The sequence below is a fragment of the Bos indicus x Bos taurus genome, chromosome 21 (assembly GCF_003369695.1).
Source record: "Bos indicus x Bos taurus breed Angus x Brahman F1 hybrid chromosome 21, Bos_hybrid_MaternalHap_v2.0, whole genome shotgun sequence".
Lineage (NCBI taxonomy): Eukaryota > Metazoa > Chordata > Mammalia > Artiodactyla > Bovidae > Bos > Bos indicus x Bos taurus.
In genome coordinates this window covers 68223796-68248603 of record NC_040096.1, presented here as the reverse complement: position 1 = coordinate 68248603, position 24808 = coordinate 68223796, and the positions used below count along the sequence as shown (strand labels likewise).

Sequence of the window (24808 nt, the reverse complement as noted above, 5' to 3'; positions counted from 1 at the left end):
GCAAGTCCTCTGAAACAAGAGGAAACACTTTTATAGAGGAGAAGGGGAGATTGGGAGGGGCTGTTATCAAGAAAAAGTCTTTTGGAGGAAACTGGGAGTTTGAAGTTTGGTGGCCTTTCCTTAGCTGCATTGTTGCCAGGCAAGGAGGAGGTGGTTCTTCTTCTGCCAGTTGGCCGTGAGTGGTGTTTCTTCCTCTGGGGACACACAGTACGCCTCTTCCTGTTGGGTTGGGATCTGCACTGGTGTCTAGAGCTGTGTGTGAGAGAGCGCCCCGCTGTGGCCCCTCAGCCCCATTGCCTTGGGTTTCCCTGTGTGTTTTCACAGTGGAAGTTGTCATCTTTGTCGAGTATTTTGCTCATTTCTATGAAGGTGTGACACAGCAGCCTGAGCGGTCTTGGTCTCATCATCCTCACTGTGCCCATGCACTGGGTGGTCTCCAGCAGAGCAGTGCCCTCCAATGCCCTCTACGTGCTGCTGCCACGGCAGGTCCTGGAACCGCAGCCGCGGGCTCCGTCCCCCGGAGGCAGATGGGCTCGTCTCTGGACTGAGACAGGCGTGCAGACTCGCTTTGTGTCTTCAGTGTTGATGTCTTGATCCTCCGTCAGGTTTTAAAAGACAAGATGGCTGATGGGTTGAAGTCATCATAGGTGTCTCCAGGAGAGAGGACTTCCTTTGTCATCTGATGTAGAGTTGGAGAAAAGGCCTAACATTGGTTATAGGGGAAGAAGTTTGTCCAAGCAGATGGATTCTTTTTAAGAAATTTGTGTTGAAAGAGCAGAAATGAATGAATGACGATGAATGAATGAGAGGAGAATGAAGAATGAGAGAAATTTTAATCATGGTCTTTTCTGGAAATTTTCATAGTAACTTTTCCAAATAGTTTTCAGGCTGAAGAATATTTCTTTTTCTGGCTCTGCCCTCACTGGACGTGTAGCTTCGGCATGTTACTGCCTAGCACAGTGCTTGGCATGGTCACACATGGGTGAGAGAAACGGGCCTGGAGTGCAGAGGGCCCATCTTCAGACACTGGCTTCAGAACTTTCTAACTAGCTGAATTTGAGCAAGGCACTTTGCCCCTCTACTTTCCAGCTTCATGTTACTGGCTTTCAATTGTCTTTCTTTTATCGATTACCATCGTGACTTTAAATGATATATCTCTGTTTATTTGTACAGTCGCCTTGAAACCATGTCTCTGGACCTCCCTTCTCGTAAGACGAGGCTCTCAGCACCCCTCCCCTTTCTCCATCTCCCTCCTCCCTTCTAGCTTCTTCAGCTGTGCTTCTGTGTTGTCAGTGCTGATAATATCTGTGTGCTTTTATCTGAGCATAATTAAAGACTTTTATACTTTGTTTATACCGAAGACTTTGTGTGGATCACAATAAACTGGAAAATTCTGAAAGAGATGGGCATACCAAACCACCTGACCTGCCTCTTGAGAAACCTGTACGCAGGTCAGGAAGCAATAGTTAGACCTGGACATGGAACAACAGACTGGTTCCAAATAGGAAAGGAGTACGTCAAGGCTGTATATTGTCACCCTGCTTATTTAACTTATACACAGAGTACATCATGAGAAACACTGGACTAGATGAAGCACAAGCTGGAATCAAGATTGCCGGGAGAAATATCAATAACCTCAGATATGCAGACAACACCACCCTTATGGCAGAAAGTGAAGAAGAACTAAAGAGCCTCTTGATGAAAGTGAAAGAGGAGAGTGAAAAAGTTGGCTTAAAGCTCAACATTCAGAAAACTAAGATCATAGCATCCGGTCCCATCACTTCATGGCAAATAGACGGGGAAACAGTGGAAACAGTGGCTGACTTTATTTTTCTGGGCTCCAAAATCACTGCAGATGGTGATTGCAGCCATGAAATTAAAAGACGCTTACTCCTTGGAAGGAAAGTCATGACCAAGCTAGATAGCATATTGAAAAGCAGAGACATTACTTTGCTAACAAAGGTCCATCTAGTCAAGGCTGTGGTTTTTCCAGTGATCATGTATGGATGTGTGCGTTGCCGAAGAATTGAGGCTTTTGAACTGTGGTGTTGGAGAAGACTCTTGAGAGTCCCTTGGAGACCAGCCAGTCCATCCTAAAGGAGATCAGTCCTGGGTGTTCATTGGAAGGACTGATGTTGAAGCTGAAACTCCAATACTTTGGCCACCTGATGTGAAGAGCTGACTCATTTGAAAAGACCCTGATGTTGGGAAAGATTGAGGGCAGGAGGAGAAGGGGACGACAGAGGATGAGATGGCTGGATGGCATCACCGACTTGATGGACGTGGGTTTGGGTGGGCTCTGGGAGTTGGTGATGGACAGGGAGGCCTTGTGTGCTGCAGTTCATGGGGTCACAAAGAGTTGGACACGACTGAGCAACTGAACTGAGTACTTTTTTATACACTAGTTATAAAGTTGAAAAGCATTTAATGGTGTTTCAGATTTTTCAGATACTAACCACTGTAGGGCCAGGTGGGGTACTGGATTGTTTTCTCCTTTTGAGTGCCACTCAGGGAGAACTGTTCCTCCTGTCAGGATTAAGGATTCTCCTTCCTTACCCTCCAGTTGCTAAAGATCATTCCACAAATCCTTTTCCTATTCCTGCCTTCTGACTTGCTGGTGCACTCTGAGTCTGAAACCTCTGTGGGGTTCTGGCAGGCGTATGTGCTTCAGAAAGTCTGAAGGAATAAAGGCCCAGGCCCCACAGGCAGAACTTCTGATTCAGTAAGGCTGGGATGGGCCTGGAAGACTCATATAATACTGTTGCCCTGCCAGGTTTGGGAACCTCCAGGATGCATGTACCCACTGTCCAAAGCATTCAGAACTTAGCTGTCCAACAGAATCTTGAAGATCCCTTTGTGTTCTAAGATTTCCTGTGGCCTGAACTTCAGGGAAGAGAAATAAGTATATCAAATAGGCGGGGACTGTGTGTGTGTGTATATAATAAACCAAAGGGACTCAGGAGGAAAGGAGATCAGTAACAGTATGGTGAGTTTCGATGCAATGGGTCCTTGATCTTTCCAGGATGAGGTTGTTTGTTGTAAACATGGAGGTGATGTTTACGTGTCAAGATCAACAAAACTGAAACCTGAAACCAAAATTAAAGCTGTGTTTGCAGCCTACATGCGAGCTTATAATTAGAGGAAGGTTGGGAGCTGGTGAGGAGGCGTGACTCTTGTGCTGGAAGCATGACGTCTAAGAGGTTACGGTGTTTATGGCACCACATCTGCCTTTTAAGCCTAATAATATGTTACCTTTGTGAAGCACTTTATTGTCTACAAAGCACTTTTATGTGCATTTTTTAAAGTTAATAAGATGTTAAAAATATCCTTCTCCAAAAATGTTTTTGCCGTGTACCCTGGACCTAGAATAACAGCACCTGAACCTGTGTGCCCCATGCCTGCCAGCAGCTGCTGAGGCAACTGCTCTCCCCGCAGTGCAGGGCACAAAGTCAGCTGTCTAAGAAACAAAGGCCCCGGCCCCACTGGCAGAACTTTTCATTCAGTAAGTGTGAGGTGGGCCTGAAGGCCCTCGTGTGACACTGTTGCTCTGCCCGTCTGGGAACGTCCAGGTTATATGTACACACTGCCGTAAGCATTCGGAGCTCACTTGTCCAATAGAATTCTGAAGATCTGGTTTGACTTTATGGTGTAAAGGCAAACTGATTTATCCTTAATGCGTGTGCCTGTATCCGGGGGTCCCAGGACTACCCTCGGTGTCAGCAGTTTGCTCGGAGGACTCACAGGACTCAGCACATGGCCGTCGTCATGGCTGTGAGGTCCCCCCACCAGAGGATGCAGCACAGGAGCCACGAAGGAAGGGGCGGCGCACGGGGGCGTGGCATCTGGGGAAAGCTGCCCAGCTCCCGAGGGTCCCCTCCCGCGGAGCCACATGGGACACGCTTCGTTCAAACCAACTGTTTGCTTGAAACTGGTGTCACAGTGTCACTTCTTACTCTGCAAAGTCGGATACCACTTGGCGACTGAACAGCAACACAGCACTTACTGATGTGTTTTGGATGAGTCACTATACCAAAGAAAGTTGTCTGGAAAATGGCGTCATTTTCTAGGAACTGTGGTAGTGAGGGGTCATTAACTGAACAGATACTGTGTGCGGTGATGAATCCTTTTGTTTTCACAGACAAATTTTTGGTCTTTGATAGTTTGGGGCACGTATTGGAAAAATACATTTAGCACATGTTGGCAGAATGTTTTCACAGTACAATAAATGGGAGATAAAGCTAAGTCTTTTTACTAATATTTGAAAAACTAAATATCTATAAAAACATAATTAGAGGCTTAAGATGGAAGACAAGTGTATTGCGTAATTGTCTACAATGGTTTGTGTTAAGAAACCTTATTATATGTTTTTAATAAATGAATTATTGCAGAACCAATTTCAAAATTATATATAAAACAAATTACTTGAGATGAAAACACATTTGACTAAAGCCATGTTATCAACTGACTTGTGATCTAAAGCTTTTAACCATAATTATCAAGTGGGTTGTAGTTAATATCTAAAAAATCTAGTTCTGATAGCCTGTTTGTCAAGCATACTTTGTTTTGTTGGCTTTCTTAGTTGTGATTCAACATAATTAGTACAAATGAGACATTAGCCAATAAGTCCCCGTTTACGTCTAACTTTTAGCAAATTGAGCTAGCTTATTTACTGAAAATCTGATTATAGTGCATTTGGGGTTGATAGCTTAATAACATTTTTATGCTTACCTTTTTCATTCTTATCAAAATAAAATACCATTATATGAGATTCTTTCTTCACCAAGAGGTTAACATTTTATTTTAAAAAGAGGATAATTAAAATATAAACCCTGACAACGCCAAATGTCAGCGAGGATGAGGTGAAGCTGGAACTCTTGTGTGTTGCTGGGAGAGTGTAGGATGATGTCAGCGAGGATGAGGTGAAGCTGGAACTCTTGTGTGTTGCTGGGAGAGTGTAGGATGATGCTTCACGCTGGAGAGCAGTTTGTCAGTTTGAGTGAGTGAAACGAGCACTTAACCACACAGCGCTCAGTCCCCAGCTTCACTTCTTGACATCAGTTACCCAAAATAAGCCAGAACATTTGTCCACATAAATACTGGTGCATGAATGTTCAAGATGGCTTTATCCCTCATAGCTAAGGAGTGGAAATGACCTGAATGCTCATGAGCAGATGAGCGGGAAAATAAAAGTGCTTATACAAGTGAGTGCTGTCGACAGCAGAAAGGAGCAGCGTGGACGAGTTTCTACAACGCCGTGCTGAAGGAAAGAAGCCAGACCCAAGGAAGTGACCCTGTCTAGTGAACTTCTTGAGCACACAGGGCTTGGTGATCGTGGCGCAACCGCCCCCACCCCCACGGGTAGAATTGACTGGGAAGCTCGGAGGGGAGCTTTCTGGGATGATGGCGGCATTGTGTTGACTGGGGTGGTGGTTAAACGGTGATGTGCAGTGGTCACCTAATGCAGCAGCATACTTCACATGGTGTGCTTATGGTCTGTAAATTATGCCTCAGTTAAAGTAAATGTGAAAAATTTCACTGTGTGTTTAATATACTAGCCTGTCATTTCATTTTGTTAACTTACTGCCATTATGTATGTTTTTGAAGTTTTGTGTCAGAAATGGGTTAGAAAGAAAAAAACTAAAAAAAAAAAAAAAAAAAAAAGAAACGGGTTAGAATATATGCTTATCAATTTTTTTAAGTTGCTGATCTTAAATTAGGAACATAAAAATTAGAAAATCATGGGATTTTTATTAACAGTGTTATGAAATAAACAGCACATTATAGTATCTATGTAGTTTCTAGGGGTCAGGAAGTCAGGGCTTGTCTGGGTGACTTGGATTCAGAGTCTCTTGTGACACTGTAATCAAGGTGTCGGCCAGAATCACAGTCATCCAGAGCTTGACTGGGCTGGAGGATCTGTTTTCAAGCCCATGAGATAATGTTTTTACACGGAATTTCTGTAAAGTCAGGAGCAGTAATGTAAGGAGGGCTCGGCTTCTCATTTGGACTCGTAGCTCTTTGGGGTGTGAGGCTTTAAGAGGCGCTTTGTGTTCTCAGACCTGCAGGTCTCAGGTGGACCAGGGCAGCCGGCTGTGGTCCTGCTTTTCTGAGCTGCTCGCAGGCTTTCCAAGATGGTGCCAGCCGCACAGTGCACTTTTCACAGGAGTGCACGATGACGCGCAAGTCCTCACCGCTGCGCTGGGAGAATGCTCGTTTTATTTCACAGTGAGAATATCAGAATAGAGAACTGAGCTCAGGTTCCATTCCTCATGGTTGAACTTGATGGATTCTTATCTCATTCAGCAGAAGAGAGGCTCGCTCGTTGGAAACAGGGACCAACTGCATTTTACTTTTTTATTACTTACAGTGTCTGGGATTATATCTGGCATATCAAGAGTAAATGACTTACCATGATTTCAAACATGTATAGTGCTCAAACAAAAAAATAACTCCAGTTCTCCTGACCCCTCCACCCTGTCAAGGCTGGGGAGCTGAGTCCTTTGCATGGGCCTGCAGAGCTGTCCCGAGAGAACTTTCCCACTCATTTTACTGGTCGTGGAAGTGACTTGTCCTCTCTGTAACCTGGAGTTGATCTCATCAGATAACTACCATAATGAGGGACCTTCAAGTGCCCAAGGGAGCAGGATTTGATTTCTTCTTATTAGATGCAATGAAAAGAAATAAGTGAGGAATTAGGTCATAGGTTTGTCTGAATAAATTGAGTTCATATGGAGAATTTAAAATTATTCCTCTGGGGTTTAGTTTACATGGAGAAATACATGCTGTTAGGCCTGTCATAAAAGGATCGAATTTGCATCAGAGGTTTTTGTTTTCTTTAAAAAAAAAAACCCTGAAAAGATGCTTGCTGCTAAATTTTCACATTGAACAAATTAGGGAATATGTACTAAAGTATAAAATGTTGCCTATCTTTTGACTTACAAGTTTATGGTGGCTTGTGTTTTTATAACCCATTTAAAATAAAGTTAAGTTACACAGGTGTGTTCACTTTGAAATAATTCACTGAGCTGAACACAGATTTATACAGTTTTATGTTTGTAATATCTACATCAATAAATTTCTATTCAACTTCAGATTAAGAGCTTTGTGTTGGGCTAGCCCATGTGACATATAGATGTTTTGAAAGTGAAGTGGCTCAGTCATGTCCAACTCTTTGCGACCTCATGGACTGTAGCCTACCGCGCTCCTCTGTCCATAGGATATTCCAGGCAAGAGAACTGGAGTGGGTTGCCATTTCCTTCTCCAGAGGATCTTTCTGACCCAGGGATTGAACCTGGGTCTCCCACACTGTAGGCAGACCTTTACCATCTGAGCCACCAGGGAAAATTTCTATTAAAGTACAATATATATTAGTATATACCTAAGATACAATATCTGAATTACTTATGTCAATATAATATATCTTAGTTTATAATTAGAGACACACATAATACAACACATACAGAGAGCTGTGTCTTGTTCACAAGTGTAAATATCAGAACACGCAACCGTTCAGTTTCTCCTCCGTCGTCTTTTCATTGTTATTTTAAGCCCTTGGTGGGGAGGGGAGACCAAAGAGCTAAGTTTTGGGGTTTTTTCAAGTTGTAAAATTATGAAATTAATGTAAAGTGAAAGATTTGTTACAGGAACTTCATTTTTCTCTAGTCGAAAATATGTTTCTGAAAGTTTCAAAAATACCTTTTGTTGAACTTCCCTGATGAAGAATCCACCTGCCAGTGCAGGGAACATGGGTTCAGTCCCTGGTTCGGGAAGCTTCCACATGCCATGGGACAAACTAAACTCGCAAGCCGCAACTACAAAAGCCCACGCGCCGAGAGCCTGTGCTCTGCACCAAGAGAAGCCACGGCAACGAGAACCCCACGCGTTGTAATTAATGGTGGCCCCTGCTCGCCGGAACCAGAGAAAGCGTGCGCAGCGGCAAAGACCGAGCGCAGCCAAAAATAAGTAATTTAAAAATTCCTTGTGGTGGTGACTGCAAAAATCTCAGTAGATGGAAATTAGAACACTTTCTTAATATTAAAGCAGAAATTTGAGTGCATTGTGACAGGTGGGGCATTTTTGTAGAATGAACCAATCTCAAATGAAATTTCTGTAACTTGACAGTTTACAGCACCTGGTTTAGAAAAGGAACTTGCTCCACATTGCTTTATCAGGACTTTAGATAAACAGAATGGGGGCTCCAGTTAATTAAATCCTGATTCCACTTTCTAACAGTCCAGAATGAGCTTACCACCATATGATTTGGGGAGGACAGAAGTCGGAGGAACAGGGCTTGGTACCCTTGTGAAAAGTTACAAGAGGCCCAGAGTACAGAGGAGCCCAGAGATGGACCGTGGAGCTCCAAGGAGGGGCTGTGCACCTGCGTGGTGTGACCCATGGGCTGGAGAAGGCTGAAGGAAGACAGGCGTGGCTGGAATCGGAGCTCTGGCCCTCTGCCAGCTCTGTGTCCTTAACCATATCCCTCTGCCTTTCCCCCGGGATTCCTCTGCAGTGTGGGCTCATTTGCCTGCACAGGTCTGTTGTGAAGATTGTGTGATGCAGTGCATGTCACACGTCCAGTCTAGAAGGGGGTGCTGTAGGAGATGGTCAGGAACAAACCTCTGCATCCTTCTCTGTCCATGCAACTGACCTGGGGCATATTATTTGAACTTCTCTCTGCTTATTTTCTCATCTGTAGAATGGAGCTGTAATGATCTCTGCCTGAGAGTGTCATTTTAAGGCTTAAATGAGTTCATAAGTGGGAAGTAATTACTTTAGAGCAAGGTTCATGACAGAAGAACTGTACTTCTTGACCAAGATAATCACGATGATGTGATCACTCACCTAGAGCCAGACATCCTGGAATGTGTAGTCAAGTGGGCCTTAGGAAGCATCACTACGAACAAAGCTAGTGGAAGTGATGGAATTCCAGTTGAGCTTTCCTGGAAGATGATGCTGTGAAAGTGCTGCACTCAATATGCCAGCAAATTTGGAAAACTCAGCAGTGGCCACAAGACTGGAAAAGGTCAGTTTTCATTCCAATCCCAAAGAAAGGCAATGCCAAAGAATGCTCAAACTACCACACAGTTGCACTCATCTCACACACTAGTAAAGTAATGCTCAAAATTCTCCAGGCTTCAGCAATACGTGAACCGTGAACTTCCAGATGTTCAAGCTGGTTTTAGAAAAGGCAGAGGAACCAGAGATCAAATTGCCAACATCCGCTGGATCATCGAAAAAGCAGGAGAGTTCCAGAAAAACATCTATTTCTGCTTTATTGACTATGCCAAAGCCTTTGACTGTGTGGATCACAATAAACTGTGGAAAAGTCTGAGAGAGATGGGAATACCAGACCACCTGACCTGCCTCTTGAGAAATCTTTATGCAGGTCAGGAAGCAACAGTCAGAACTGGACACGGAACAACAGACTGGTTCCAAATAGGAACAGGAGTATGTCAAGGCTGTATATTATCACCCTGCTTATTTAACTTATATGCAGAGTACCTCATGAGAAACGCTGGACTGGAAGAAACACAAGCTGGAATCAAGATTGCTGGGAGAAATATCAATAACCTCAGATATGCAGCTGACACTACCCTTATGGCAGAAAGTGAAGAGGAACTAAAAAAAGCCTCAATGAAAGTGAAAGAGGAGAGTGAAAAAGTTGGCTTAAAGCTCAACATTCAGAAAATGAAGATCATGGCATCGGTCCCATCACTTCATGGCAAATAGATGGGGAAACAGTGGAAAGTGTCAGACTTTATTTTTCTGGGCTCCAAAATCACTGCAGATGGTGATTGCAGCCATGAAATTAAAAGACGCTTACTCCTTGGAGGGAAAGTTATGACCAAGCTAGATAGCATATTCAAAAGCAGAGACATTACTGTGCCAATAAAGGTCCATCTAGTCAAGGCTATGGCTTTTCCAGTAGTCATGTATGGATGTGAGAGTTGGACTGGGAAGAAAGCTGAGTGCCAAAGAATTGATGCTTTTGAGCTGTGGTGTTGGAGAAGACTCTTGAGAGTCCCTTGGACTGCAAGGAGATCCAACCAGTCCATCCTGAAGGAGATCAGCCCTGGGTGTTCTTTGGAAGGAATGATGCTGAAGCTGAAACTCCAGTACTTTGGCCACCTCATGCGAAGAGTTGACTCATTGGAAAAGACTCTGATGCTGGGAGGGATTGGGGGCAGGAGGAGAAGGGGACGACAGAGGATGAGATGTCTGGATGGCATCACTGACTCGATGGACGTGAGTCTGAGTGAACTCTGGGAGTTGGTGATGGACAGGGAGGCCTGGCATGCTGTGATTCATGGGGTCGCAAAGAGTCGGACACGACTGAGCGACTTAACTGAACTGAACTGAAAGCTCATGATGAGCACAAAAAAATGCATCCTGTCAGTAACAGGATGGGGACATGCTTTCAGATTCCATCAGTTGCCACTCCTGCGGATGTGGATAATGCTCTGTCGATCGTGGGTCAGTCTTTGGTGTAGGCCATACTGATGGTGTTTTTAATGAGATATTTATATTTCAGAATCTTTGATGCATTTCCGCTTCTCGAGACCAGGTGGCAGTGAAATGACATTTGCCCTTAGGTGTCACCTGCACATTTATTTTTTAATTTGTGTACTCTTAAACATTTGACATCCCCATTTACTCAAATAAATTTAATAGAAGCAGTCAACAATGAGGAAAGGTTCTTAGGAGAAAGTAAACTAACTTATGTTCCTCTAACTTCTAGGGAACCTATTTAAAAATCTTGATGTGTGTGCATTCTGACATTAGAGAAAAATGATGACCCAGACAAGCATCCATTCCAGTCTGAGCGTGTTTTGTTCTCTATAGGTTGGGAATCCACGTGTTGAACTTACCCTCTCAGAACTCCAAGATATGGCAGCTCGGCAGCAACAGCAGATTGAAAACCAGCAGCAGATGCTGGTTGCCAAGGTACGTTACTAAGTGGCAGTGGGGAACGGTCAGCAAGAGTGTTCTTCAGCGTTAGTTTAGATTCCATGGCTGATCCGTGTGAGTAGAACTGTGCTCCCACAGTGGTAAACGTTGTCCCTCTTCATGATCGCTTCTGTGATAAGAAGGGCACACTATGGCTTCTTGACATTGGGGAAGTATCGGGCAAGAGCATCTGACCCTTGACTTGCACACTCAGACCCCCAGGACAGGAAGCGGTTGAACTTAACCCACTTGTAGATAAAATTTGGAAAGAAAAGATGCTGTCCATCGTCCCCTTCTTTCTCCTCTGGGTGTGTTCTCAGCTGGCGTGGTTGGCATTAGTGTTCTAGAGGAAGCCAGCGGTCCGCAATAAGACGCTGGTCATGGGCCCCGAAGATACTGGCTTCCTCGTACCCTGCCCTGCAAGAACTCTGTTTGGGGCATGGTAGGAACTCACTGTATACACTGAGGACTCGATTTGTCACTGAAACTTTGTCACAGGATTTGAAACTATTGCCCACCCATAATGAAGCCAAAGAAACCAAAATGGAAATGTTGGAGTTTGGAAAAGAGAAAGCTTTATTGCAGAGCCGGGCAAGGAGAACAGTTGGCTCATGCTCAAAAAATCCAACTCATTGATGGTTCTCAGGAATGTATTTTTTTTAATAGGCAAAATTTGGGGTGAAGACTGCAGTGTGTAATTGTGTTCTGATAGGTTGGTGGTGAGATAACAGGCTGGTGTCTAGGAGTCTTGTGCTCAGCCTGGAGTTACCAGCCTCCACCCGGTGAGGCCTAAATTTCTGCAGAGGAGCTCAGGATAGGTTGTGCAGTGTGTCCCCGGGGGAGCGGGGAGGCAGGCGGAGGGGCCAGGACCCTGTTTCCCGACAGCTCCTGCTTTATCTCTGCATCCCCTCGCTGCCCTGGTTAGTGACTGTGTGAGTCTGCCTTTTGGACTCAGGGAAGGGGTAGGAGTCTGAAGCCCTCTTCCTATAAACCAGAAATGGGGACACAGTAGGGCTTTTGTACCCGGGATGGCCCCACACTGATGGCTTGGTTTCACAACTGTTCTGAATAGTGGTTTAGTCTTGGACTGAAACATCAGACCTATCTCCCATGCCTGCTGAGCATGATTCCTGACCTAATAATCTTAACTGTCCTGACACTGCTACACAGAGAACACGCAGACATCACTGCCCAGGTTCTTACTGCTTTCTCTGTAGAGAGAGCTTAGTAACCAAATGTCCAGTTCAACTTATTTTCATTTATTGAATGACCATGTGACTCTGTCCATATTCATGTTAATAACAGTTTAAATTGGACTTGTTTTTGAAGGTAGTCTTGCAAAGTTTATTGGATTTATTAGTAATACAAGGATAAAGAACAATTAAAAGCTATGTAAATTGGAAGATATATTCATTCCATTAATAATGTTTCTAAGATGAAATGTACATGGTATTATGTCATCATAAGCTTTTCTAATTCTGCTTTTCTTTTTCTCTCCAAATATTGATTCAGGGGTACTGCTATTGAAAGGAATCTTTGATATTTTCAGCAGTGTAACTCAAGTTGATGCGGGTTATTCCATGTTTCAGCTCATATCCCCTTCCTTAGGTTGCACGTGTCATGCCTGCAGTCACATGTAGACCTCTCCTTAGGTATATTCTCCTTAGGTATATTCTCCTTAGGTATATTCTCCTTAGGTATATTCTCCTTAGGTATATTCTCCTTAGGTATATTCTCCTTAGGTATATTCTCCTTAGGTATATTCTCCTTAGGTATATTCTCCTTAGGTATATTCTCCTTAGGTATATTCTCCTTAGGTATATTCTCCTTAGGTATATTCTCCTTAGGTATATTCTCCTTAGGTATATTCTCCTTAGGTATATTCTCCTTAGGTATATTCTCCTTAGGTATATTCTCCTTAGGTATATTCTCCTTAGGTATATTCTCCTTAGGTATATTCTCCTTAGGTATATTCTCCTTAGGTATATCCACGCATGCGGACAGGACCACAGTGGTGCTGTTACCCTGTAGGTGTGCCTTCACACGAGTGGGGTAAAAAACTATCGAAGAGTGTTACATGTGCTTTTACTGTAGGGCTGTCCTGTTCTTGTTTAATGATAAAATGTTTGATTCCTTTTGAAGAAACTAGTCCTAAAGAAAACAAGCACTTCCTCCAGGGTCCCTGCCACTTAGCAAATTAGAGGTTCATCTCCTTACTAATCACCTTCTCTCTTTTCAGTATAAAATCTGCTGGTCAGTGCTCATTTCCTTTAGGAGGTTAAGCAAGGGACCCGTGGAAGCTGCTTTGTAGGCACGGGAAACCTGGTACCAGCAGCAGGAAGCTTGGGCTGCTGGGCTTCACACACAGGATGGCAGTGAGGGGGTGTCCAGCATTTCTCTAATATTCATGAAGACAGGAGATCCTGTGGGTTCCACTTAAACTGTTTTTAGTGTTCAGAAGTGACTGTGCATTTCAATTTTCAAAGCTAGCTATTCTCCTCTCTCGATAGGAACAGCGTTTACATTTTCTAAAGCAACAGGAGCGCCGTCAGCAGCAGTCTATTTCTGAAAATGAAAAGCTTCAGAAATTGAAAGAACGAGTTGAAGCCCAGGAAAATAAGCTGAAGAAGATCCGTGCCATGAGAGGACAAGTAGACTACAGCAAAATCATGAATGGCAATCTATGTACGTGCTGCGGCCCAGGGCGTCCACGCTCCCTAGGCATAGACCAAGTGAGACAGGCTGGTTTCCAAGCGCCTCAGTCATAAGCTGATGCCAGAGCTCGCTGTAGGGAAGCGCTGGAGCTTTGCTCTGCCATCTGCAGCTGCCAGGATGCGTGGTGAGACTAGGAGGTCTTAGAAGACCTTCTGCAGCCTTAGCAGGGTATTAGGGAGACCCTCCTGTTACCTCGCTTGTAGCCACCCGTTGGATTAAGACTCGGGTCCTCTTAAGACTCAGTTCATGAGGGAGGTTCTGTTTTAACCGAGCAGCCTCAGTTCTATCTGTGTGTTGAGCTGAAGCACACAGATGCTCACCGTGTGTGTGCGTGGATCGTCACTTTACTGTTCAGTTAGTGCCCACTTTGGTGGTGGTAGCGTGAGTTGCTCAGTCGTGTCGGACTCTTTGCGACTCCATGGGATTCTCCAGGTGAGAATACTGGAGGGGGTAGCAATTCCCTTCTCCAGGGGATCTTCCCTCCCCAGGAACTTAACCTCAGTCTCCTTCATTGTAGGCAGATTCTTTACCATCTGAGCTACCAGGGAAGCCCAGTACCTGCTTTATGTTACAGTAATAAGCAAGATAGATTTGGGTGGTCCTGCCCTCACAGAGTGGTATCTTTGGTGCATTGAGCTTCCTAAGTGGCTTGACCAAGGTAGCTTTGGGACAGTTGCCCTAATTTAAAAACATTCAGGCACTTCCCTGGTGGTCCAGTGGCTGAGACTCCTCGCTCCCAATGCAGGCAGCCTGGGTTCAAGCCCTAGTCAAGGAACTGGATCCCACATGCCACAGTTAAGACCCAGCACAGCCAATGAAATAAGTAATTTCTTCAAAATTAAAACATTAAATAATTAGTGCAAATGACTGTCTTCCAAGTGGTCACATGTTTGTTGAAATACGTTCTGGATTATGCACCTTATGGTTTTCTCCCCAAGGATAATGCCAGAGTTGAGTTAAAGGTATAGAAATGAAGAACTGTCACCCAAAAAAAAGCAAAATACCATGAAAAAACAAGTCCACTAATTATGTTTTTTTCTTTACTGATGGGAAATTACAGCTGCTGAAATAGAAAGATTCAGTGCCATGTTCCAGGAAAAGAAGCAGGAAGTACAGACTGCAATTTTAAGAGTTGATCAACTCAGTCAACAATTAGAAGATTTAAAGAAGGGAAAACTGAACGGGTTCCAGCCTTACAGTGGCAAGCTGACAGGACCGGCAGCAGTGGAGCTGAAAAGACTGTACCAGGAGCTCCAGGTGACTCCCCTGAGTTTGAGGAATGATTCTGTTAAAACGTCCTTCTTTTGGGCGTCCTTCCGGTGCAGGCTGTAAACCTCAGAAATTGAAAATGAATAAATTCTACTTTAATAGTAGGCACCAAATGTATTCAGTACAAAAGAATGTTTTGAACAGCTTTGAGCTATAATTCATAGTTTATGATACACCAATTTACAGTTTACAAGTAAGTGGTTTCAGTATCTACACAGAGTCTGTATCCACCACCACAGTCGATTTTAGACTATCTTCACCGCTTGCAAAAGAAATCCCACGCCTCTTCACCATCACCCCACAACTCCCTACCCCTCTAGCCCTAAGCAGCCGTGACTCTACTTTCAGTCTCTATGGATTTGCCTGTTCTGGAAATTCCGTATGAATGGAGTCATGCAGTTGTAGTTCTCTGTGAGTGACTTCTCTCACTGAGCATGCTTTTAGTACAGAAATTTGATATGAATTTAATTGGCAATATAATGAACTGGTAAAGAACTAAGCTTCAGATGATACCTAAGGCCTTTGTGTAAGCTGTGTTTTGACAAGATTGATGCCTGTTGTTAAATCCTTGTGTTTGTCAGCTTGGGCTGCCTTAAAACTGCAGACAGGTCTGTCTTAACGGTTCTGGAGGCTGGAAGTCCCAGATCAGAGTGCTGGTAGACTCAGCTCACGGGGAGGGTCCCTTCCTGGCCGCCTTCTTGCTGTGTCCTCACCTGCTCTGCTTTCTCTCCCTCCTCTTACAACCCCACCATGAAGGCCCCAGCCTCCTGACTGGTGCAGTCACACTGGGGACCAGGGTGGATCTTGGGAGGACACAGTCGTCAGCAACCCTCAGGAGGCGTGCAGCAGGTGGTTTGTCAAGCCAGAAGCAAGATTTGTGCTTCTATTAGCACTTGCTAGAAAAAGGATTCTATCACTTTACGAAATGGGGATTTTTAATCACAGGGAATAAACTGGCTCATGGCTGCCATTAAGTTCTGTAATATAAATATTACGGTATTAAAATGGCATGAAATAAAGTGTTATAAGAATTTATTACTTTTTATGGTTTTAAGCAATTGTTAAAAAGTGCAGTTTTTAAGAATTCTTTTGGTGAAATGTGATGAATGTATTATATTTATTTATATGCATTTCCAACTTTTTGACTGCAGTCAAACTTAAAAAGTACATGTTACCTCCTGTCTGGTACCAGTGTGTATGTGCTGGTCAGGTAAGATCAGATCAGTCGCTCAGTTGTGTCCGACTCTTTGCGACCCCATGAATTGCAGCACGCCAGGCCTCCCTGTCCATCACCAACTCCCGGAGTTCACTCAGACTCACGTCCATCGAGTCGGTGATGCCATCCAGCCATCTCATCCTCTTTCGTCCCCTTCTCCTCCTGCCCCCAATCCCTCCCAGCATCAGAGTCTTTTCCATGAGTCAACTCTTCGCATGAGGTGGCCAAACTACTGGAGTTTCAGCTTTAGCATCATGCCTTCCAAAGAAATCCCAGGGCTGATCTCCTTCAGAATGGACTGGTTGGATCTCCTTGCAGTCCAAGGGACTCTCAAGAGTCTTCTCCAACACCACACAGTTCAAAAGCATCAATTCTTCAGCGCTCAGCCGTCTTCACAGTCCAACTCTCACATCCATACATGACCACAGGAAAAACCATAGCCTTGACTAGACGAACCTTTGTTGGCAAAGTAATGTCTCTGCTTTTGAGTATGCTATCTAGGTTGAACATAACTTTCCTTCCAAGGAGTAAGCGTCTTTTAATTTCATGGCTGCAGTCACCATCTGTAGTGATTTTGGAGCCCAGAAAAATAAAGTCTGCCACTTTCCACTGTTTCCCCGTCTATTTCCCATGAAGTGATGGGACCAGATGCCCTGATCTTCATTTTCTGAATGTTGAGCTTTAAGCCAACTTTTTCACTCTCCACTTTCACTTTCATCAAGAGGCTTTTTAGTTCCTCTTATATGTGCTGGTACCTGTGTGCATCTGAAAGAGTTGGACACGACAGTGCTCATTAGCCTCCGGTGCGCAGTGCACTGTGATGTTTTCTGTTCTCTATTTCATATTTTTAAAGTTCTGATTAACCCATTAAAATATCATAAAAGGGACTTCCTTGGTGGTCCAGTGGCTGAGACTCCAAGCTCCCAGTGCAGAGGGCCTGGGTCAATCCCTGGTCAGAAAACTAGATCCTACATGCCACAATTAAGAGTTTGTGTGCAGCAATTTTTAAAAATGATATAAGAACATTCAGTTTGGTGTTCGGACCGTCCATGGGTCTCCTGCGTGGGGCAGAACCAGACGCCTCTCCCTAGGTCCCTTGGCGTGTCCAGGACAGGGTCACTGAATGGCCTCCCACCCCAGCTCCCTAGGGCCACAGGCTTGTTTCCCACTAGTCCTCTGTACACTCTGAAGACACATTTGCGGATACCTGCTCTCTTATTGTTCCATAAGAATTAGGTTCCGGCTTCATCCCTGCTGTACCTGTAAACTATTTAGCACCTGGGATGATGCCTGTATATAAATACACGTAAGAACCAAATGTTGCTTTTTTCTTCTTCCTTTTTTTAACCCCCCAACAATGAGAATTTGACCTTTTAATGAATACAGATCATAAACATTGTATTTTCTGTTCTGCAGATTCGTAACCAGCTCAACCAGGAACAGAATTCAAAGCTGCAGCAGCAGAAGGAGCTCTTGAATAAACGCAACGTGGAGGTGGCCATGATGGACAAGCGGATTAGCGAGCTGCGCGAGCGTCTGTACGGGAAGAAAACTCAGGCATGTGCAAAAGAAAATATTTCTGTGAGATAAAACACTGCAAATGGTTCGTCCTCAGAGTGTACATCTTTGCTGTAAGGCCGCCCTGCTGCCCCCCACTGCCATAGCTGATAGAGCACGAACTGGCCGTAAACCATAAAAAATGTCAGTAGAAGTAAGTTCTTGTTCCCAAAGACAGTTGTTCCTGGAGTGTGGGATCAACCAGCCTGTCTGCACCCCAGACTGCTGTTGCTCACCATGCACCCTCCCCAGGCGGCTCTGTCTCCCTCCACTGGGGAGCTTTGGGCCCTGGAGTCACGGTTCAGGCTGTGCGCGTAGAGTCCTTGACTTTATGTGCCTGATGCACTTACTGTGAGCTGAGGGCTGCTGTAAGGGTTCCTAACCCATGTGGCAGGGCTTTGTAAATTCTTGAGCAAAGTGCTGTATAAGGGGTTAGTGCTTTTAAAAACTATTTATTTAGTATTTTGACTTTCAAAGGTAATGAATACTCACTGGAAGAAAGTTGAAACAGTATGTGCTGAGTCGCTTCAGTCGTGTCTGACTCTTTACAGCCCTATGGACTATAGCCCACCAGGCTCATCTGTCCGTGGGATTCTCCAGGCAAGAATACCGAAGTGGGTTGCCGTGCCCTCCTCCAGGGAATCTTCCTAACCCAGGGAAGGAACCTGTGTCTCTTACGTCTCTTGCATTAGCAGGCGGGTTCTTTACTGCTGGTGCCACCTGGGAAGCCCCCTAAACAGAACAGCTGAGACAGCATCCTGCTGTCCTCCTCATTCTCCAGCGATGATACTTGTTAATGGTGCCAGTCTTTTGCTTAATATAGACAGAAAAGTATTCAATTTTTAATTAAAAATGGAATTGTAGGAATTACATCATAGCTCAGTTGGTAAAGAATCCGCCTGCAATGCAGGATACCCTGGTTCAATTCCTGGGTTGGGAAGATCCCATGGAGAAGGGATAGGCTACCCACTCCAGTGTTCTTGGGCTTCCCTTGTGGCTCAGCTGGTAAAGAATCCGCCTGCAATGTAGGAAACCTGGGTTCGATCCCTGGGTCAGGAAGACCCCCTGGAGAAGGCAAAGGCTACCTACTCCAGTATTCCCGGCCTGGAGAATTCCATGCACGGTATAGTCCATGGAATTGCAGAGTTGGACACGACTGAGGCACTTTCACTTTCATTTACATCATTTATACTGTTCTGTGCCTAGTCTTTTTCTGTTTAACTGTAACACGGGTGTATTTCCGATCAGCACTGTACTCCTTGTATAACTTCTGGTGGTTCTCTATATCCCAGGGCCCGTGTTCACGTTTCCAGCCCTGTTGTCAGTAGAGCTCCCCGAGTCTTGCTGTTGCTCCCAGCACTTCATGAGTGTGTGTATCACAGGGAACGTATGGGAGGATGGCCACCGCTGTGTGTGGCGTCTAGCTGGCTCTGTGTTCCCCCAGTGGTGCTGCGGGCTCCGGGGGAGCAGGGCCTCAGTGCAGAGCTGACCGGCTGCTCCCCTCAGCAGTGGAAGGGGAGTGGGCGGCCCGGCAGCTGGGATGGTGCCCCAGGAGCCCCTCGTCCTCACTGTGAGCTGCTCTGGTGGTGGACCAGCATCCTCGGGGCAGCTCAGGAGGCGAGGGCTGGGCGCCAGGGCTCCCTGGGTGGGGTGGGGGAGGCGGCCCAGAGGAGGACGGGTGCCGGGGGCCTTGTGTGCAGTGGTCTCAGCTGAAGAGGCTCTTGGCTACATATCTGCACTGTTTTCTTTTAACCAGGGTGCCTAGAGGTCAGTGGTTCTCTGTGTAATGCCCTGGTTGCAGGTAACGGTTCCCTTCTCCCAGAGACCATGGGGAGGAGGCGTGCCCTCGCCCAGAGACCATGGGGAGGAGGCGTGCCCTCGCCCCACCCCTGATCACGCTTCGGTCTCAGTGATGGTGGGGCAGTCCCCTGTGCACCCTGTGTGGAGCTCGATCAGTCAGTCACCTCACTGTCAGGAGCTGTTGAGGCAGGTGTGGAGGCTGGCACACCCCAGCTCTGCGCAGCTGGCCTACGGCCTGAAGAACCCAGGGAGTTGCTGGTGTTGCAGCCTAGGTCTGAGGCTGTCTGCAACAAAACTCCCTCTGCCTCCAAGGAGGCAGTCTTTTCCTCTAGGGTCTTCAACTGATGGGGTGTCCCAACCACATTATGGAGGGCAATCTGCTTTAGTCACAGTCTGTTGATTTAAATGTTAAAAACACCATCACAGCTGCGCCACGTTGATGGGTAAAATTAACCATTCCAAATGGCTATACAGACATTACTGCTTATTGAACCTGATACGTCAGGGCATCTTCCTGAAGAGGCTGGTGCTCCTGCAGAGATGTGTCTCCAACCCAAAGGTTTTTGGCACCTTTGAGCAGCTGTCAAAATCATGGACCCTGGGACTTCCCTGGTGGTCCAGTGGTTAGGACTCCACACTCCCAGTGCAGGGGGCCCGGGTCTGATCCCTGGTCAGGGAACTAGATCCCGCATGCCACAAGTAAAGACCCACATGCAGCAACGAAAATAAATACTACTTTTTTTTTTTAAATCATGGACCGTTTCTCCAGAGTGACACATGCTCACGCATGCAGACTTTTGCAAACAGTTGGGGGAAAGGCATGCATGTCTCACTTCCAGCCTGTCTGGGGAACTCTGAGGGTCCATGTCTCCCTGTCAGATCTCTGGTCTGCATGCTCTTGTGGCGGGGCAGTGTCACAGGACCAGTGTCCTTGCTGAGATGGGCAGAGCTGCCTTCAGGGAGCTGCTCAGAGTCTTGCCCGTCCAGACCCTGTTGCTGTGTCTTGCATGTCTCTTTCAGTCCTTGGGACAGCCCTTCCCCCAGCTTTTCAGACAGGGCTGCAGAGGCTCAGAAACGCTCAGTCACTTGCCCATGGCAGCACAGTGACTAAGTGGGAGGGGCCAGGCCCAGAGCTCAGGCTTTGACGGGGCCTCTCTGCCTGCCCAGGTGAGGGGGTCCCCAGGGGCTGCTCTGTCTCCGCTCAGCTCCTAGTTTTTACCGCTCACACCCAGGTCGGTGTTATCAAGGCATCACCCATACAGGACTTGGCCAGGGCCCTTTCTGGAGGTCTCACCGTTTCTAGGCACTGGGCTCCCAGGCTGGTGGAGCTTCCTACGTGTGGCTGTTGACGTGTGGGTCGGGTCTGAGCCGTCCGTCACACTAGGCTGACAGTTCTCCTGACTCTTTCTCTCCTCCATGTTGCAGCTGAGCCGTGTGAACGGCACATCGTCGCCTCAGTCGCCCCTGAGCGCGCCTGGCAGGGTGGCGGCGGTAGGGCCGTACATCCAGGTGCCCAGCACCGGCAGCTGCCCTGCCCCCGGAGACCCGGCGAAGCCCCAGTCCCTCACCGTCGCCTCGAGTGCTGCCCATGGAAGGTCCAAATCCGGTGAGTGGCCCTGGCCCTCTTCTGGGGAGAGCAGGGAGGCAGGGAGGAGAACCAGGGGGCAGAGGTCTCAGAGGGGCCCACCTCGCACTCCAGCCCTGGTGAAGTGTCCCCCAAGGCACGTCACCGTCTCGGGCAGCTTTCAGGGAGCTGCGCACCACCACGGTAACGACAGTCCTGAGACCAGAGCAGGCCCTTTTTTGGACTCACCATCCTTACTCTGGTTTCTGAAAACAGCTTAGTTAAGACCTGGGTCTCTCCCACCACAGGTTTTCTTTCCCTTGAGGGCACTTGGTGGGCAGCAGGGGCGCCTCCCTGCAGCTGGGCTGTTCGTCCTGACCCAGCTGCCTCCCCAGGGGCAGAGCTCTGTGGCTCAGGGGTCCCCAACCTCAGGGCCATGGGCCGGGACTTCCTGTCAGGTCAGCGGTGGCATGAGATTAGAAACAAGTGCACAGTCAGCATAAGGCACGTGAATCATCCCTAAGTCATCCCTCGCCTCCTGGTCCGTGGAAACATTGTCTTCCACAAACCGGTCCCTGGTGCCGCCAAGGTTGCGGATCACTGCTGTAGCTGCTCTGCCTTCTCCACCAGCACGGGCTCTGTCCATCAAAAAGTCCACAAACCATCCCTTTGGCCCTCACCACCCTGAGTTGGCGGTGTGACCGGACTCAGGTCTCTGGCTCCGTGTGGTGCATAACCTCCCTGAGGACATGGGGTCCCTGCAGCACCCTGGCTTCCCAGCCGAGCACAGCCTTGGTCTTCATGGGGAGTCCACACTCCTTTCTCAGAGGAAGACAGCACATCAAGAGGCCACGTGTGACCCTGACGCATACGGTGCCGATGCCGGGCAGTAAGACGCCATGGCAGGGGCCGCCCGTCACGGGGGTCTCAGCGCAGGTGCAGCTGCCGCTCGCCACTCGCGATGGCAGGACCGCCGGCTGGGCTTCACGGGTGGCGGTCGGTTTGTCTGTGCACTGCTGGTCGCTTGCCTGAGCACCTGGCCACGCCACTCGAGGACCTGGGGCTTGCCCTGACCCCGGCAGGATGAGGCGTCCCCAGCCCTCCTGGGCCACATGCTCTGGCACAGGTCCCTTCGTGGCCGTGTCTCAGAAGCCACATGGCACACGTAATCTGCATGAAACTTGACGTGCAACTTTCATCGATAAGCTGTTTTTATTATTTGACCCACCTGATGGTGGGAGTAGATGATCCTCAGGTCCGATGGCAGGTAATTAGCACAGCCAGGTCCTGCTCAGCTTAAACGTTGCCAGCCCGCCTGAGCTGCCGGTGGCTCGCAGTTCCCTCCTCTTCATGGGCGTGTGCTGGTCTGCCTGGCCGGAGCCACCAGGAGGAGCCCCCCACGGGGCCAGGAGGCCGTGTCCCCAGGGTTCGGCCGCAGCCCTGCCCCCTCTGTGCTGCAGGGTGAGTGGGCACGGGGGCCCCATGCCAGCCCACAGCCCGGGTGGAGAGCCTCAGTGAGAAGGCTCCTGGAAGACTAATGTGCCCTCGGCTGTCCTTCTGGTTCCGTGTCGCACAGATGGCCGTGGTCAACCCAGAGCGACCCGCTTGTGGACAGTGTCACACCTCGACGCCGGGCCTGGCCGCGGCCCATCGCAGTGCCCCGCGAGCCCGTTTGCAAAGCGTATGTTGGCCGGCAGGCCCTCTGGGGAGCTCTGGTAACGCTGCCAAATCCGCAGTTCTTCCAAACTGACAAAGGCTGCTCCCTGCTCAGACCCTACCAGAGGCCGCTGCACGGGGCTGGTCCCCACCTCCCGGGCAGGAGTGGCGTCCAGGCTGGGCCGGAACCCAGACCCCCTTAGGAGGGGCCTGGCAGGTGTCGGCCAAAGGGCTGTTCTGGTTTTGCTTTTACAGAATGAAGGTGATTTTCTGAGTTCATCATGAGGCTTTTAGTTTTCACTTCATGCAGGAATCTCCCATCACACTTTGAGATGGTTGACCGTTGCTAACAAGAATAAATGGGTCTTTCTTCTGCACCTCCTGCCTCATGCTGAAGAAAGAGAAGTTCTAGTCCCTCGCCACTGCCTCTGTGCCTGATGTCCACGGACTCTCCTGTGGGCCTGGCGCCTCGGGAGCGGCTGGCAGCCGCGTTTCCTGTGACCTTAGCGGGCCAGCCGCCCCTCCCGAGTCAGCTCTGCTTGTCGCCCCATAGCCCGGGGTTTGCCCTCAGCGCATCCTGTTAGACTGCATGTCTGTGGCCCACATGGCCCAGCCTGAGAGCGCCCAGGGGCGCAAGAGCGTGCACACCTGTGGACGGGGAGCGGCCTGACCTGCAGCGAGCAAAGGGGTGGCTTGGCCTGAGGCCTGGGAGAGCTCGCCAGGGCTGGTAGCTGGGCTGGGCTGAGCAGGGAGGCAGTGGGCTGCAGCCACAGGCAGACTCTGCCTCGGAGGTGCCGCTGCCCGGCGCCCTCAGGCCCTCTCCAGGCCGTGCGAGCCCGTGCCTCCCCCTCACCAGGCGCGGTACGAGCTGCAGCCCCTCAGCCACCCCCGCTGTGCTGGCAGGTGGCAGGAGGGTCTGGACAGTGCCCCAGGCGTCCCTTTTCCCCTCCCCTCCAGTCCAGCCCCTGCCACTCCCTGAGAGCCGGCCTCTCCCACCGGGGGATGCTTCTGCACCCTTTCTCAGTTTGGAAAACGCTGTTAAACAGTGTGCCTCCTCAGTGGCTTTCCTAAGAACCTGGGTTCACTGGCTTTCTCATCACCGCAGCAGATTGCGGCCTGCTACTCCGATCACTGGGAACTGTACCGCTCTCCTGTGATCATGAATTATTTTCAGAGGATGGAAATTTCTAACAGACTAAAGTCAAATTTTTCTTCTAATCCCGGAAGCAGTACAAGTCAAACCTATTACGAAGTCAAAAGATAAATCTTTTTTATTGCTGTGTGTAACTGTATTTGTAAACAGTGTTTGAAAACCCAGTGCCAACGCTTGTTTTGCTCATTGGTGTGGATGTAATGGGTTTGACCTGTATTTCAATGGGAGCTGAGAATGTTTCTCCAGCCCTCTGGCCCCTCGCCGGGGTTGGCGCATCCGTGTGCTTGGTCGATGAGTCTCTGCACACGTGAGAGCCACGTGGGTGCTGGCGCGGCCCCTCGGCAGAGGGTGCCCTCAGCAGCTGCCCGCGTAGGTGCTGGCAAGGCCCCTTGGCAGAGGCTGCCCTCGGCAGCTGCCCACGTGGCTCCATCAGACTGTAGTGTCTCAGAGGTGATTTTTTTGCTTCTGGCAGAGGGTTATTCTTACATTGGTTCAACTGATTTCAAGAAAATTTTTACTTAAATTCTATGTTCTTTTCAAGCCAATGATGGAAACTGGCCGACCTTAAAACAGAATTCTAGCTCTTCGGTGAGACCGCCGCAGATGGCCGGCGTGGACTGGAAGGACGCGAGTGCTGAGGGGCCGCTCAAGCAGGGGGCCGTCTCTAGCCAGCCCGTGTCCCTGTCAGCCCTGAGTGCCCCGGAGAAGCTGGTAGGCCATCCGTCTTTGTCCAGAACACAAACAAGCCCGTAGCTGACCACACCCCTCTTCAGCCTTCGTCTTCATCTAAGGGGTAGGAGGTGTCGTGAGGCAGATTAATCCTGTTAGTGTCCATGTCGTACCCAAGTCCGAAGGAGTTCACGGCCCTGAGCACGTGGGCTGGGCGTGCGTGGGAGGCCAGTGGTCAGGATCGTCCCCCTGCTGTGTGACC

General features: G+C 48.1%; 1 protein-coding gene across 4 annotated transcripts in view; it reads left to right on the top strand.

Moving 5' to 3' along the window:
- PPP1R13B (protein phosphatase 1 regulatory subunit 13B) overlaps window positions 1-24808 on the top strand; it is an 83240-nt gene that overhangs the window by 51792 nt on the left and 6640 nt on the right. For 3 of the 4 annotated variants that reach the window (XM_027521923.1, XM_027521924.1, XM_027521927.1), the window contains exons 5-11: window positions 10843-10944; window positions 13458-13632; window positions 14723-14919; window positions 17564-17704; window positions 20930-21110; window positions 22645-22749; window positions 24419-24588. In XM_027521923.1, coding sequence (XP_027377724.1) covers window positions 10843-10944; window positions 13458-13632; window positions 14723-14919; window positions 17564-17704; window positions 20930-21110; window positions 22645-22749; window positions 24419-24588 — 1071 coding nt within the window. The remainder of the gene's footprint in view (window positions 1-10842; window positions 10945-13457; window positions 13633-14722; window positions 14920-17563; window positions 17705-20929; window positions 21111-22644; window positions 22750-24418; window positions 24589-24808) is intronic. The other variant, XM_027521926.1, reaches the window with a different exon arrangement.